Below are 16296 nucleotides of genomic sequence, written 5' to 3'. Positions count from 1 at the left end.
TGTACTAAGACATTAAAAAAACAACTACTGGGAACTCTGAAAAGTAAACAAAAGCAGACAAAGAACAGGAGTAGAAACGTGGAGCAGTAACCTGTCTAGGGATAAGTTTCCAGGCTTCTACCCTTTTGCCTTGGGGCTTTGACTTACAGACAAGCCCAATCATGTCAATTATTACATGAGGATTTTTTTCATATATATCTGTAGGCATCCATATATCCTCTTTGAAAAAGTGTCTATTTGGATCTTCTGCCCATTTTAAAATTGGTTTGTTTTTGTTATTGTTCTTAAACCGGATATTAATCTCTTGGATATTAACATTACCATATATGATGTGCAAGTATTTTCCCCTGTGGTATTTTCACTTTGCTGATATTTTCTTTTGCTATGTAAAAGCTTTTTAATTTGATATAATCCTAATTGTTTATTTTATTTTATTCCCTTGCCATGGTGGTTAAGTCCCCAAAGATAGCTCTATCATTGATGTCATGCAACATATCACCTATGGTTTTTATGGCCTCAAGTCTTACAATTATTTAATCCAGTTTGAATTTGTGTGTGTGTGTGTCTGTGTCATTAAGGAGTGACCTAGTTTCATTCTTTTGTATGTGGCTGTCCGGTTTTTCCCAACGCCATTTGTTGAAGAGATTTCCCTTCCTCCAAGCATGGGCATGGCTTCTTTGTCATAAACAAGACATCAATATATGTGTGAATTTACTTCTGGGGTTTTGATTCTGTTCCATTGTTCCATGTGTCTATTTTTAGCCCAATACTATACTGTTTTATTATTGTTACTTTAAAACATAGTTTAAAATTGGGTGAGATGATGCCTCCATTTTTTTTAATCAAAATTTCTTTAATTATTCTGGGTCTTTGCATTAGAGATTTTTTTTTTAACAATGTATTACCTGTTCTTTAAAAAAAAAAAAAAAGATTTATTTATTTATTTATACAAGCACTGGGTACAATCAGAAGCACAGGAGGGTGAGAAAATTCACCAGAGCCAGAGCAGGGAATAGAACAGGCAGACCGATGAAATACACTGCTGAGGGGAGCAGCGGGCGGCAGGAGAGGTCTGCGCACCATGTGGGACACTCGCCGGTGGCCAGGGATTGAACCGGTGCTGCAGAGGCTGTGGGCAGCTTCGCATCCCAGCGCTCAACCGGTGCACCACCAGGGGAGGCCCTTTGCATTAGAGATTTTTTGAGAAGTAAAAATTAAAATTATTTCATGATGCCAATTTGGTGTTTCTTAACTTGCAGTGATGCCTTTGAAGAGACATTGAGTAACCCTGATTTTATATGGGCCACCAGGGATTAACCCTATTAGCTCTCACTGAAGCAGAGGAGGTCCAATGACATCATAGATACAAAATTATAATTGTCTTATTAAGTTACCTTTAGTTTTGCACTTGGATCTTAGTTCACATTGGTTATTCAAAGTTATGAGAACTGAACAGCTTGGATAATAGGGAAACTAGAATCGTAAAGTCTTTGCTTCAAGAAAGGTATACCTTATACATCCTTCCAATCAGTCAGCACAACTGCACTGGGATTGTGTTTACCTGTCTCAGCCTCCATCATACTTTAGGGCCAACCTGTTTCTCTGCCCTTCTCATTAGACTGTGAGTATCTTGAACAAGGGACATTGTCTGCTCATTTCTACAACCCCATTTGGCAGGGAAGACCAAACATGTTAGGCAAGCAAATTTGGAATAATATTATATGAGACATTAACAGATTCTCTCTTTCTCTTATACACACACACGCACACATGCACACACACCCTAAGTATGCAGGTATTTGTACCCCATGGCTCTTTCTCCATCCTAGAGAGCCAAGGCATTCCAATTCAATTGCTTCAAGGAAGGAAGTTCATACAAAATGGATATAATAAAATTAGTAATACTTAGCTTTTGACCTTCAAAAAACTATTTGGATAAGTACTTGCTGGGCTGATTCTTCCCCCCATCTTCACCCCCTCCCAGCACCACCTCTGACCTGGAGGAAATAAAAGTAACCTACACTGGAGGAGCTTGGAGGGCCCTGAAGAGTACAGCAAGACAGGTAGATGACCTGGAACTCCCCCAGGTCTTCAGAGAGCCCCTGATTATGCACCTCACCCTGCCTTCCCTTGAGACTTTGCCAAAGGGGAGGGCACGTGGTCGTGGTTAGGAACATTTGATACGCCCTATGTTGTTTGGCAAATCCTAGAGTAGAGGAGATCTGAGCCTCATGCAGGCACACCTGAGAAAGTGAGGAAACAGTGTCTTCTCCCCAACCCCATACACAGTAGGATAAGACACAGCAGTTCTACAACAAAAGTGACAAATGACAAGGCTAGACCAAGAAGGCCTGAGATAGCCCTATGGAACTCCCCTAGGTCTTCAGAGTAGCCAATGCTCTCCTGAATTTACAAGGATGGCATAGAAGCCAGCAGGTCTATAGCTCCCTCAAGGTCAGAATATAAACAAACAAACAAAACAAAAAAACACTACACAGCGGCAGATGTCAGTACTTACCAAAGGTTCAAAGATCCAACTGGCCACACACTTCATCAGCAGTCAGTACGGGAAGAAGATCCTTGAAGATCATTTTCTGTCTTTCTGCCTCTCTCTCTCTCTCTCTCTCTCTCTCTCTCTCTCTCTCTCTCTCTCTCTCTCTCTCTCTCTCTCTCTCTCTCTCTCTTCTCTCTCTCTTTCTCTCTCTCTCTGTCTCTCTGTCTCTCTCTCTCACACACACACACACACGCACCTTCCAATGGTGTTAACTTACATTACACTGTGAATAAAAAGGAGAGAAGAATCCTTGCACTGCCTGAGAAAACCTAGAATTGACAAGTTTCTGCCACCAAGAGGGATAAAAGCCTAAAAGAGAACTTAATTGAAGTAATAGAAAAATAAAGTTAACTTTGTTTTGCAACTCTGAATTTTGAATCCCAAAATGTATACTCATTACAAATTTTTGCTGAATGAATGAATGAATGGTGTTGGGGGGGCAGAAATTCTGCTGCAGCAAGCTCTTGGTGGAGCATTCTTGGCTTCTCTCCAAAAAGGACAGTAATTACTGAAAAGAGTTTCTGCTTTCTAGTCCTTGTTTGGCTACTTATTATCTGTGGTTCCTTGAGTGGGTTGCAAGGTTCTTTGGAACTCAGTTTACTTATCTGTAAAATAGGGATAATGATACCTGCCCAGCCCTCCTTACAATGTTATCATGAGGACCAAGTGAGATAAAGGTACCTTTACAAGGGTTTGTAATAGGGCATGTGGCTCTGCCCTGTCATGTGATCTAAGAAGCAAGAGAAAAGCAAATGAGCCCAAGAATCAAATTTCTGGGGTATCTCCGTTGTCAACCAAGAAGTTTTTTCTAAAACTGGCAAGAAGTAAATTTTCTTTGAAAACACATCAGTGCTAATCAGAGGCTACCAAGGATTGCACACTCAATACCATCAGCAGAGCACACTTCATCAGGAAGAAATTCCCAGGGCACCAAACAGATTTATTTTCATTGTGAAATAGTCTGTCTACTATGCAACAACAAATTAAACTCTGGGTGACTATTCCCGTAAAACACGTCCTGTGCTTAGCACTGCTATTATGGGGTGGATAGACACGGTAAAGAATCAATTAAAAACTCTGACACATTAAGTGGAGCTCAAAGACCTGTTTCACAGGTTTCCCCAGAGGAAAACAATCATTTTGCATTATGCTTTGGAAGCTGATGGAGTCAAGATTTCCGAGGCAAGTTCTGGGGTTTACAAGACAGACTTTAGGTTTTCTAAAGCATTTTTGAAGTACTATTTAAAGGATTACCGCCTTCGATTCTCCATTAGTCCAACTGCATCATGGTGGAGCAAGAGGGATTATCGCCAGGCGGGCATCCTCCAGAAAACTGTAAGTTCCCTTTTTAAAAATGCATTGAAAGATATGGTGAAAATATTGCAGTTTATATTTATGTTCCTTTTGAAGTGAAAGCAAGTAAAATTTAGAGATATTAAAACTGAATTTTCTATTTTTGTAATAGGACTCCACCACAAAAGGGACAGTCCTTTGGGAACTTTCTTTTAAAAGAAGTTCTAGAAATTTCAAGAAGAGCCTCAAAAAAAAAAAAAAAAGAAGGAAAGGGTTCATGATGGAATGTGAATAATGTTTGTGGTTATACTGCTTAAACCAGGCTTCTTAAGGACAAGTAGGAATGTTAATTGTAAGACAACATGCTTTCTGGTTAATTCATTCATCTACGTCTCTTTGGTCTCAGTGCCTGAATATTTTCTAAGACTCTACCTGAATAAACAGAAGAGATTTTGAGGTGCAGGCAGTAATGGAGGCAACACAAACGTTGCCTGTAATGGAGCTTCAGCAGAAATAATGAATAGAATCAGATCAAAGCTAGACTAGTGTCAGCAACGATCTTTAGGAAGAACAGGTTACAGCCTGTCCACCAATAGGCGTGTCGGGAAATGGTCTGAGCCTCTGCTAAGCACCAATTTTGCTTTTGCAAGTTCTAAAGCCAAGCAAAGAACTGGAGAGAAATGAGAAGAAATGTGATGTGATGCTTTCAAGATGTTTCACTGAGGGCGCAGATGGGGGCCTGTGGAGGGATATATGTAGAAAGAGAGGAAGAGAGAGAGAGAGACTAGGCCTGCCTGTTGCCATGTTCAGCTTCGGAAGAGAATAGGCCATTTTCAGAGGAAATGCTCTCATGGTATGGGAATCTGTTCAGTTAGGGAAGTAAAAATGTTTGACGATTCTGTTCCTGACATCAGCCCACATTTTTTTCTTTTCAAGTATGAGGAAGTAAGAAGAAATGGGGGACCCCCTTTGTAACTAGGTGCACTACCCACTGTAATTTTTCATTAAAGACCTTTTGTTCTTGTTTGAGTTGCTATCTAAATCTTTAAGCTCCTTCTCTATGGTTGGAAAAAAATACTTTTTCTGTGCAGAATAATAAGTACTTGTGTATGTTAATCTTTGTAGAGCAAAGATCTCTCAGAACTATTGAGGGGAGCTCAGAATGTGCTGGGACCTTGGAGTCTTGGGCTCCTGCCAAGGTCCTTGGGGCTACAGGGATTAGAGGGTGCCCTGCATTCTGCCCTCCCCCACAAGCCATTCCCCTCAAAAGCATCTTCCAACCACACTGGGCTTTCACTCATGAGTTCATATTAAAAAATATTCCTATTGCTTACAGCAAAACAAAAAATTGACTATCAGTAAAATATTCAACCTTTTGCCAAATATTCATTTGACAGAGGGGAGATTAACGCCTCAATGAAATATAATGTGTTCATTAAAGGTAAGCCAGCAATAGAAGCCAGGTTTTGGATAACTAGTTCAATCACACCAGTTCCTTTCTTTGTGTCCACGGGTGTCTTCTTTGCCTCACCCATCCCCACCTCCACTTAGCTTATCACTCAGATTCAAATAAAATTGTATATAATGTCTAATAGATAAACTTCGACAATCCTGTATTAGGTAAAGTCATCTAGACTCAAAAGGTCACTCATGCTATAGCATTCCATTATTATGAAGTCTCTAGAAGAGCTAAATCCATAAAGACAGAAAGCAGATTGGTGGGTGCCGGGGCAAAGGGGAAGGCCAATGGGGAGCGACTACTTAGAGGTTACAGGGTCTCCTCTTGGGGGCTTTCTCTTCAAGGCACAATACTATAAATGTACTGAATGCTACTGAATTGTTTGGTTTAAAATGATTGAATTTATATTATATTTAAAGAGAGAGAGAAAGAGAAAGGGAGGAGAGTGTTCTGAAGAGGCAGTGAGAGAACCAGGAAGCAAACCTAATAAGTGGGGGGGTCAGCTGCTGCAGGCCTGAGGTGTCTTTGGAGTCTACCCTGACAGAAGAGCAGAGCCAGTGAGGATTTTTAAACCAGAGGACTTGATCAGATCTATATTTTCTTTTCTTTTTTTAAAAAGATTTATTTATTTATGCATGTAAGAGCTAGGGGTGCAGACCAGAAGTGCGGGTGGTGGTGGTGGTAAGAGGATTCAGCAGAGACAGAATGGGGAGCAGAACAGGCAGATCTACTGAAATATACTGCTGAGAGGAGCAGAGGGTGAGACAGGAGAGGTCTGCTGCGCTGTGTAGGTAGCTCCCTGGCCAAGGATCAAACTTGTGCTGCAGTGGCTGCAATAGCTTCACAGTGCTGAGACTTAACCCCTTGCGCCACCAGGGAGGCTCCAGATCTATATTTTCGACTGGACATGTTGAGAGGGGTCTGACAAGAGTAGAAAGGACCTAGTCCCGTGGAAACTGGACACACAGAGCCTGCTGGCTCAGTGACAGATCATAAATAAATGTACCAGGTTATAAAATACCTGTCTGATCATGTTTCAATTAAGTCATTGAAGTCATCTTCCTATAAATTTGAACTCTGAAATATTGACTCTAGTGAAAAATATTAGCCACAACTCTTTGAGTATCAACTTTATAAAACAACTTAAGCCCATAGCTTTGTACAGCCTACGGAATTTGGCATCCAACAGAGTTTTTAAAATAAAATTAATCTGCTTTCTCTTTCTCTGAAGATTCCTCATTTAGACTTGTCTTAGGGCAAATACTTCACCGAGACAGGAAGCCTGGTTTTGATGAGAGCAAATTGCAGTACAAAAGTAGGTTTACTATAGAAGCTATGATCCAGAATTAATACGTTTATTTCCTCATTCTCAATGGTGTCTACTTTAGCACATCCAGAAATACAGTAACTTTTTTTAAAGTAGCCAGTGGGATTACTTTGTACAAAGAATGAAAATTTGAATGAAAATCGGATCTGCTCCATGTTCATCTAATATTAAACTCAATGAAACCCATTAGAACCATACTGAATCGATCAAACCAGACTTTAGGGGAACTAAAAAGATCTCATTCTTGTAATCAGCTTGTAGTCAGCTTCCCCTAGTCTTCTAAGGGGTTTCCCCAACTTGACATTTTCAAAAACCCTCCCAAAATTCCCTTCGTGATGTGGGGTCAGTTTCATTTGGAAGGTAAAAATAAAACAGTAGCAGTAAAGAAGAGAGAGGAAAACTTGGACATCATGGCCTCCATCATGTGGGAGGAAATGCATGCTAAGAGCAAGAGTGGATTTCACATGAGTTAATCTCACAACTTCAAATCTGTGTTCTATTGCAATAGTGTGGCTTTCACTCAACAAATGGCTACTGAGTTTCTACCATGGGCCAGGCTCAGGATCAAACTTTGGGATACAGAAATGATGATATGTTAGTCTAGTCTTGTGCTAGACTCTACTTGGGCCAAGTAGAGGAGATATATTGAGTGACAACCCACAGATTTTTATTTTTTTAGGCATAATATGCATCTAGAAAATCACACCCATATTGACATCACAGCTCAAGAAGGTTTATCGTTTTATACCCTTGAAATCACCACCCAGATCAAGATAAAATACACATGATCTAAAAGACTACCTTCCCCATCCATAATCCCCAAATGTAATCATACTGTTCTGTTCTGTTGCTGTAACTCTGCTTTGCCTGCTTTCGTACTTCCTACAAATGGAATTGGAGATTATGCATCTAGCTTCTTTTGCTCAACTTTATCTCTCTGAGATTCACCCCTCTTATTGTGTGTAACAGCAGTTTGTCCTTTATCATTATTATATATTATTCCACTGTATTAATTCCATATGTCACAATGTATTTTCTCACTCTACTATTAAGGCTATATTTGGGTTGTTTCCAGTTTGACTCTTAAAATAATGCTGCTAAAAATGCTTACATGTGTCTTTTGATGAATATAGTTCCTCATTTGTCTTAAGTATATACTTGAATGGCATTGTTTGGAGAGAAGATTGACTGTGTTTAAACTTTGTAAATACTTTCAAATAGTTTTCCAAAATTGTTGCACCCACCACCATCACATTAGAATTCTCACTTCTCTGTACCTTGCTAAGACTAGATTTATTAGCACTTTTAAACATATCAAGTGATGGTGGGGAAGGATAGAGAGTCATGTAGTTTTTATTTGCATTAACCTAATGAATAATGATATTGGAATCCTATTCATATGTGGATTGATATTTGGATAGCCTCCTTTGTGAACTAATCTTTTCAGTCTTTAAAATTGGATTGTACAGGCATGTGTCACTTAACAACAGGAATACGTTCTGAGAAATGTTTTAGGTGATTTCTTCAAGTACAAGTGCCAGCATGCAATTACATAAGCTTAGTGTGTAGGATAGCCTACTGCACACTTTGGCTATGTGCTACATTGCCTATGACTACCATCAATGTTGATGAAAATATCATTAAGGGACATGTGACTATATATCATTTTCTTATTGATTTGTAAGAGTTCCTTATATACGGTGGGTATGAGGCTTTCTGTCAGATAGATGTGCATTGCTGATATCTCTAACAGTTTGTGGCTTGCCTTCTCACTCTCTTAATGGTGCCTTTTGTTTGATAAACTGAAGTCATTTTAATTAAGTCCAAAATATCAAGCTTTTCTCTTATGATGTACACTTTTTGTATCCTATTTTAAAAATCTCTGCTCATCCCCAGATCAAAAAGATGTTCTGTTATACATAGTTCCTTTCGAATCTTTATTATTTTGCTTTTCACATTGTTAACTATGATCCATCATGTATTTCTATGTATGGCATGAAGTGCCCAGTTTCTTCCCTTTTATTTATTTGTTTGTTTTTTTAATTGCTATCCAATTGACTCAGTGACATTTACTGAAAAGTTGATGCTTTCTCCATTGTCCTGCTGTGTAGAACATTAGCCATAAGTCAGAGAACCATAAACTGGTGGGACTGTTACTGAACTCTGTTACTGCAGTGGTTTATTTGTTTATCTATGTACACTATTTTAACACTATCTAGTTACACTATTTTAATTTGGAAGTCCTCAGCTCTTTTCATCATCTTCAATATGGCCTTGGTTATTCTAGGTCTTTTCCTTCCAAATAAGTTTTAGAATAAACTTACCAATGTCCATTAGGGAAAAAAATCCTGGGATTTTTATTGTGTTTGCCTTACATCTGTGATCAATTTAAGGGAAATTAATATCCATATCAAGTCTTCCAATCCAATTTATCCCTCAATTTACTTTATTCTTCTTTAATTTCCCTTGGAAATGTTTTATGGTTGTAATTGTGCTGGTCTTTGAAATGCCTTGTGAGATTTATTCCTAGATATTTTGTGTTTTCTCTTGTTATCGTAAATGATATTTTTTACTTTTTAAGTTTCCAGATGTTTCTTGGTCAAATGTAGTAGTACAAGGGAGTTTTGTATGTTGACTCTGTATTCAGTTCCCTTGCTAATTTACTTATTTAGTGCTTTATAGATGATATTAGATTTTATTCGTGTTCAAACATATAATCTGTGAACAATAGCTTTTATTTATTTCCAATGTTCAAACTTTTAAAAACCAGCTTAATGTAGCATAAGATTTACATGTAATAGAATTCACCAATTTTAAGATTTGGTAAATGTGCCCAATGCAATGCCTTTTGGAAAATGTGTACAGTCATGTAAACAACATCACAATCTAGACATAGACTATTTTCATTACCCAAAATGTCTTCTCAGAGACCCTCTGCAAAAAGAATTGGGGAAAAAGTCATACTGCGAGCCCCTTCCTGAGCACAGAGAAAACTATTTGAGTTAATTAGCACTGTTGCAAATGAAGGCAAGTGGGAGGTGAAGTTTCTCCATATCATTGTTCCTTAATCCCAGTTGCACGCTGAAATCATTGGGACAACTTGCCTGCACTCAGACCTCAAGGGTTCTGATTTACTTCATTTATGATGGAGTCCAGAAGTACCTCAACATGATTTTCATGGGCAACCAAGGCTAGAACTCTTGGGCTAAAGACAGCAACTTTTGCAGATAGGGGGGTAGCTTTTTTAAAATTGTAAGTATATAATAAACTGCCACTATAAGAAATTACTTAAAAGGGAAAAGTCATATGTAAATCCTATCACTTCTGTGTAGTAAATATTCTCAAGAGTTTGTGCATGTGCAGACATGTTTTTGCACAACTGCATTCTTTGTGGTGACATACTTTTACCTTTTTAATCACTATTTATTCTAAGTTTCCTGCTCGTATCCCTACATGGGGAGGTAGGTTAGAGCAGTGTTTCTGAACGTGGGCTTTGGGTTTAGACACACCAGGATTAAAATTTTAAATCTTCTACCTCCAAGTGTAGATCTTGAGCAAATTATTTAACACACTTGAATTTCAGAGACTCTAGTTGTAAAGATGGGAATAATGGCAACCAGCTCTTAGGTTCACTCTGAGGATCGGTGGTTATAAAGCAACAGCAGGACACCTGGCACACATATGACCATCATCAATGGACCCACCAAAAGAAATAGCATCTTAGGGAGTAAATGCAAACAGACCAAGGGAATGGGAGACAAGGAAGGGACCTCATTCACCCTCAGCAACCAGGACTCAGGCACCCTGGGGGATGGGCTTACAGAAAGAGTCTCTGTGTATGTATGAGTTCTAAAGAGCTGGAAGCCCAACTTGTATGAGATGAAGTTGTCATAATCAAGCAAAATTCTAGGGGAGGGAGAGGTCAAGACAGTCCCTGGATCACCTGTTTCAATGGCAACACAAGTACAGGATAAGAATCACAAGGAATGTAATGTACAGTCCAATTGAGGGAATTCTCTTGTTTGCTCTCTTTGAGGCTAGAAAACCAGGCTGACTCTAAGGAGGAATCAGGGGAATTTCCTGGAGGTCTTGGATATACCACAAGAAATCAGTTCCTGAGAGGAGAAGAAAGCATTCTTAAGTCAGAGTAGGAGTATCTGCTCATTTAACTGTTCAAAATAATAATAATAAAAATTAGAGAGGAGAGCCTCCCTGGTGGCACAGGGGGTTAAGATGCAACCTATGAAGCTGTCCACAGCCTCTGCAGTGTGAGTTCAATCCCCAGCCAGGGAGCAACCCACATGGAACAGCAGACCTCTCCTGTCTCGCCCACTGCTCCCCTCAGCAGTGTATTTCAGTACATCTGACTATTCTGCCCCCCACTATGTCTCGGGTGAATCTTCTCAACCCCCGCACCTCTGGCCTGCACCCCAGTTCTTGTATGCATAAATAAATAAATCTTTAAAAAAATTTATAGACAGGCACTATAGCAGATACTTTCATTAACTTAATTAAATTAAATAATTTAAGTCTCACAACGATCTATGACATAGGTATTGTTATTATCTTCATTTTACAGATGAGGAAACTGAGGCATAGAGAAATTAAGTAAACTTGCCCCAGGTCACACATCAAACGGTAGCATCTGAGACCATGCTCTTACAACTATTGTTCCCTAAGCAGACTAAGTGGGACAGTTATTTTATAATCAATTTTGAATAGTCTTTGTGAAAATACCAGGTCATAAAAGATTAAGATACTTTTGATTTGTATTTTCCACTTTCAGCTGTAATAACCACCTTCATGCCGATAGCGACTCACTTCTGTTGAGTTATGTCCTCTGGATTATTTCATATAAGTGGCATTTCTCGGTCCTAGAGGATAAACAGCTTTACGGTTGTTGCTACAGATTCCTGCAGTGTTTACCAAACAGGCTGCACCAGTTGATAATGTCACTGGCAAGGTATGAGTATACACCACTTTCACTACCACCTCAAGCAGCATGGGTAGAATCATCTGTATAAATAATACATTTTTTTAAAAAAATTGACAGTTAATATTCTTTTGGAAATCTGCAGCATCAGACTTGCTGGTCAGCTGGGCTTCTGGGTGTTTCCCTTTATTCAAGCACCCCTCCATCACCAAGTCAGTTCACTTGCTGTTAAACCATTGTCCTCTGTCAGGCCAGGCCCTGGACTTGCAAACTATTGGGAACTTTGGAAGGTAAGAGGCCCACATCTTGGCCCTCAGTATACGTACAGCATACACTGAATGTACAAGACTTTGCTGGGTTTTCTTTTCCATTTGGGTCTCTGACTTACCTGCATGAATTGGAAAGACTTTTAAGACAAACTAGCTATTCTCCTGGGCACTGAAACCGGAACTTCTCAGACTTTATTGTAGCTACAGAACAGCCAGAGATCTGCTAAAATGAAGATTTGGATTCAATGGGTCTAGGGCAGGGCCTGAGATTCTAAGGGCTGGTGTTAATGTTGCTGGTCTGCAGACCACACTCTGAATAACAAGAACATAAAACTCTTTCATTCCTTTGACAAGGCAGCAACAAAGCCCAGAAAATCCACATCTGAAACTTCTAATTCCAGCTCAGCCTCCAGGACCTTGGTATAGCTCAGAGCCCCCTCTGAGCTTCAGTTTCCCCAATGAAGGGATCAGTCTGAATGCCCTCTGAGCCCCTTCTATGGTGTTTGTTTCCATCTTGTACTTCTTGAGCCCATTAATATTTTCACTTTTTATCAACAAAGGATATTTGAGCTCAAAGATGAGCAGAAGTGCCTTTTGAAACACTAGGAATATAAGGATGAGTCAGAGAAACATGTCCCCTGCTTTGGAGCAGGTCAAGTTTCCAGCAAATTAGAAATGGAAAATAGTTTTGCAGGAAAAGCTCAGGACACTATGAGAGCAAATAGAAAATGGACCTCACCATACCCATGGGAATCAGAGGACACTTCCCCAAGAAGTCATTCCTTAGCTGACACATGAAGTGTGTCACCTGTGATCCAGGTGAAGCTAGGCAAGGAAAGTGGGAGGTGTCCCAGGCAGAAGGAAAGGCATGCTGAAGACATGGAGCGAGAGAGAGCATGGAGTTTTCAGGAAGCTACAAGAGGTGATGTAGAGCATGGAAGAGAGATGATGACAGGGTGTGGGAGATGTCATAGAGCCCAGGAATCAAAGGCCCTTAGTGCTGTGGATGTGAACATTTTCCTAAGGGGGTATCTAGCCCTTGAGTCCCTAAAGAAAGGGCAGAATAGACCTAGAATTTGGACAAATCACTTTGCTATGGCGAGGACAAGGACAAAGTTGAATGTGAGCACACCAATAAAAAGACTTGCAAGTGATGATAACCACCTGGACTAGGGCCACAGCAGTGGAAACAGGCTTGTTGGATGTATCAAGGCAGATGAAAGAGGAAGACTTGAAGGGTTCAATGTGGGGAGTGAAGAGATAGAAAAGTACAGAAATCTTAGACTTGCAATAACAAAGCTGTATTTCTTGCACATGACCCAGTGGGGCAGTTGGGCTGAACCTAGCTCAGCTGGGCTCAGCTCATGGTCAAGCCCAGGTCTGTCTCACATGTTTCCCATTTAGGGACTTAGGCTGAGCACCCATTGTGACCTGCTCTTGTCATGATGGATGGCAAGAGCACCAAAAACACAGATGTCTCTTAGCACAGTCCCAATAAAGCCCCTGTTAGGAACTGCCACAAAGTCACTTCTTTGTTCAACACATGATTCATGGCAAGCCCAAAGTCAATGAGATGCAGAAACCATCTAAGATGGAAAGAGAAGGAAGCGTATTTGCTAAATAATAATATAATCTACCAAGGGGAAGTAAGCCCAACCCCCAGGTAGACAATGCAGTCTTTTGCTGAAAAAAAGACTATAAAGAGGAATATGTTTGGGGATTGGGATGTGGAGAGAAATTGAATTCCATTCCCAGATATGTTGAATGGCATTACCACTGAGATGTTCATGTGGAAATGTCAAAGTGGCAGTTAGAAAAAATGGTCCACAGCACAGGAGAGAGATATGGGCTCAAGATATTTATTTGTGAGTCACCAGCACAGGGTTGGCCATGAGAGGGAATGAGATCATCTGGGAGAATTTGCAGTTAGAAGCAGGGAAGGCCTAGCACAGAACGCTCAGGAACTTCACGGAAGGATTTTTGGAAAAGACTCCTAGCAAAGGAGACGATGCTGCAGCCTAAAACAGATCAAGAACATTGAGTCCTGGAAGCCAAGGGGCAGGATTATTTCAAGAAAGAGGGAGTGGACAAGAGTGACAAACACTAAAAAAAGTCCAGTAGATCTGACCACAAGAGATCAGTTTTGGTAGAGCTGGGAGATCAGAAACTAGACTTTAAGACAGTGACCAAGATGCCCTTTTGCCAGAAACTCAATAACCTGTACCTCTGGAACAAGGCAAAAGAAGACTTTTATCTACCACCCACCGCAATTAGATTATGAAAGATCATATCCAGTGTAACCAGCAAACAGAAAATTAAACAGCTCAGAAGTGCACAAATGTGTGCAGTTCAATGCATTTTCCCAAGATGAATGCACCCCTGTGTCCAATGCCCTGAGCCATACTCCAAAGCCCCTTGTTGCCCTCCCCTTGACTCCCCCAACCCCTCACCCACACCCACCTGCCCACTCTTGTTCTTAAGAGATGCCAGCGCAATGTGAAATCCCTGGGAAACTTGCCAAACCTTGCTGCTGACTCAATATTCCCAGTCCCAGAAATTCCCCCACTCCCTGCTCCTTGTCACCCCTGATGTTTCTCCAGAGGGCTCTCTCTTTTGCTCACTTGAGCATTCTTCTCTCCTTCACCATCCATTCTTCTCTCCTTCACCATCCATTTGATACACTTGAGCTGAAGGCCTGCGTGTCATACATGCTACTACCAGGCAGAGAGAGCATATAAAGGTGAGTGACACCAGTCCTCACACTGAAAAGACACACATGCCAACAAGTAATTACCATACAATGTGATAACTATAATAAAAGGGGTGGCAACTGTGTGTGGGTGTAGAGGGTGTGCGTAGTCGTGTGCTAGGGAAACAATTGAAATTCTATGGGCAGAAGCAATAGGATGTCTGAGTCCTGGATGGGATGGCACAGGGCTGGCTTTTGCATCATGTCATGGTGGGCTGAAGTTGTGCTCACTTGTCTCAGGCACAGGCTGTGTCCCCTTTCTATCAACAGAGCACACCACTGACAGTGCTATAATATGATCTGGACCATAGAGGGTGCCAGAAGACTGTGCTTGATATAAACTGCCACTCCTTCCCAGTCCAGAAGGAAATACTTTCATGAGGGTTTCCGAAGGAGATTTTTAAAGAAGAGAGAGAGAGAGAGAGAGAGAGAGAGAGAGAGGAACCTCAGAGAGGGCAAGAGGAACATACAAAGGCTCAATAGCAGAGTGAGTACATTCCAGCAGGCACTTTATTCTATAATGCTCAAAAATTTCCAAAACTCTCAGTGTGTATCATTTGGGATGCTTTTGGAAATATTACTCTCTCTTTTTTCTTTTTTTTTTTTTGCTATGCTAAATCTCTTATAAATGAAATATAACATTGAGCTGCACTTTCTCTTACTTCCTAAATCTGAAGTCGGTGCCACATTCCCTGGGGGAAATGCAGTGGTTCAGGAGCATGGGCTGTGGACTAAGTCTGAGTTTGAGCACAAGCTCTGCCTCTTCTTGGTATGATCCTGGGCACATTTCTTAACTTTTTCAAGTGTCTAGATCCTAATCTAGGTGATGATCACAGACATACTTCTCCAGGCTGTTTTCAAGGTGAAGTGAGTTGATGCCAATGAAGTGCTCTGAATAATTCCTGGCAAGGAGCAATTGCTTTCCCCACATGTGCTCTTATTCCTAATCTCCTGGCTGAGCGCTGTGGGTTAGCTACTCCATGCTGTGCCTGCGTGGGTGAGGAGCCCAGCTGTGTACTCTCCAGCCCTTCGGAATCAACAGGCTTCTTTGGTTTCAAGTCTTAGTTCTACCCTGTCATTTATGGATTGTATGATCTTGAGCAAGATCCCTCACTGCCCTGGGCCACAGTTTCCTCATTCCTCAAATTGAGCGATAATATCACTATTATTACTACAACTTCTTCCAGTGAAGCAAAAATTCCTTTTAGTTTAGTTCAACAAATATTTTCTAAAGCTCTGCTATGCCTGAGGCCCAGTGCTGGATGCTGGAAAGAAACAAATAGAACCACATGCTTGAGGAGCTAGTAGACAAGGGGACTAGCTAGGCTGTGATCACACAAATTCCAAGAAACTATGAGGCATACATGAGAAGGAGCACAAGTTAGGGCATTCCAGGAAGTCTTCCTGGAAGAGGTAAAATCTCAGTTGACTTTTGAAAGAGGAGTAGAAATTGTTGTCATACTCATCTTCCCTTAAGGTCAATGGAGCGGGCCTCCCTGGTGGCACAGGGGTTAAAGACAGCACTATTAAGCTATTACCAGCCACTACAACACCAGTTCAATCCCCAGCCAGGGAAAAACCCACATGGCACAGCAGACTTTTCCTGTCTCGCCCACTGCTCCCCTCAGCAGTGGATTTCAGTAGATCCGCCTGTTCTGCTCCCCACTCTCTCTGGTGAATCCTCTCGTTCCCCCAACCCGTACCTCTGGCTT

General features: G+C 40.8%; 1 protein-coding gene across 1 annotated transcript in view; it reads left to right on the top strand.

The window, feature by feature from the left end:
- Positions 1-3840: 3840 nt before the first annotated feature.
- Positions 3841-16296, top strand: part of PTPN3 (protein tyrosine phosphatase non-receptor type 3) — a gene marked incomplete at both ends in the record, with an annotated part of 127748 nt that continues 115292 nt past the window's right edge. Inside the window, one exon of the mRNA XM_084237335.1 lies at positions 3841-3889. Within this exon, the coding sequence (XP_084093461.1) occupies positions 3841-3889 (49 nt within the window). The remainder of the gene's footprint in view (positions 3890-16296) is intronic.

The sequence above is a fragment of the Talpa europaea genome (assembly GCF_964194135.1).
Source record: "Talpa europaea genome assembly, chromosome: 7".
NCBI lineage: Eukaryota > Metazoa > Chordata > Mammalia > Eulipotyphla > Talpidae > Talpa > Talpa europaea.
Note: the sequence above shows the minus strand (reverse complement) of the source record. Positions and strands in the feature narration are given on the sequence as shown.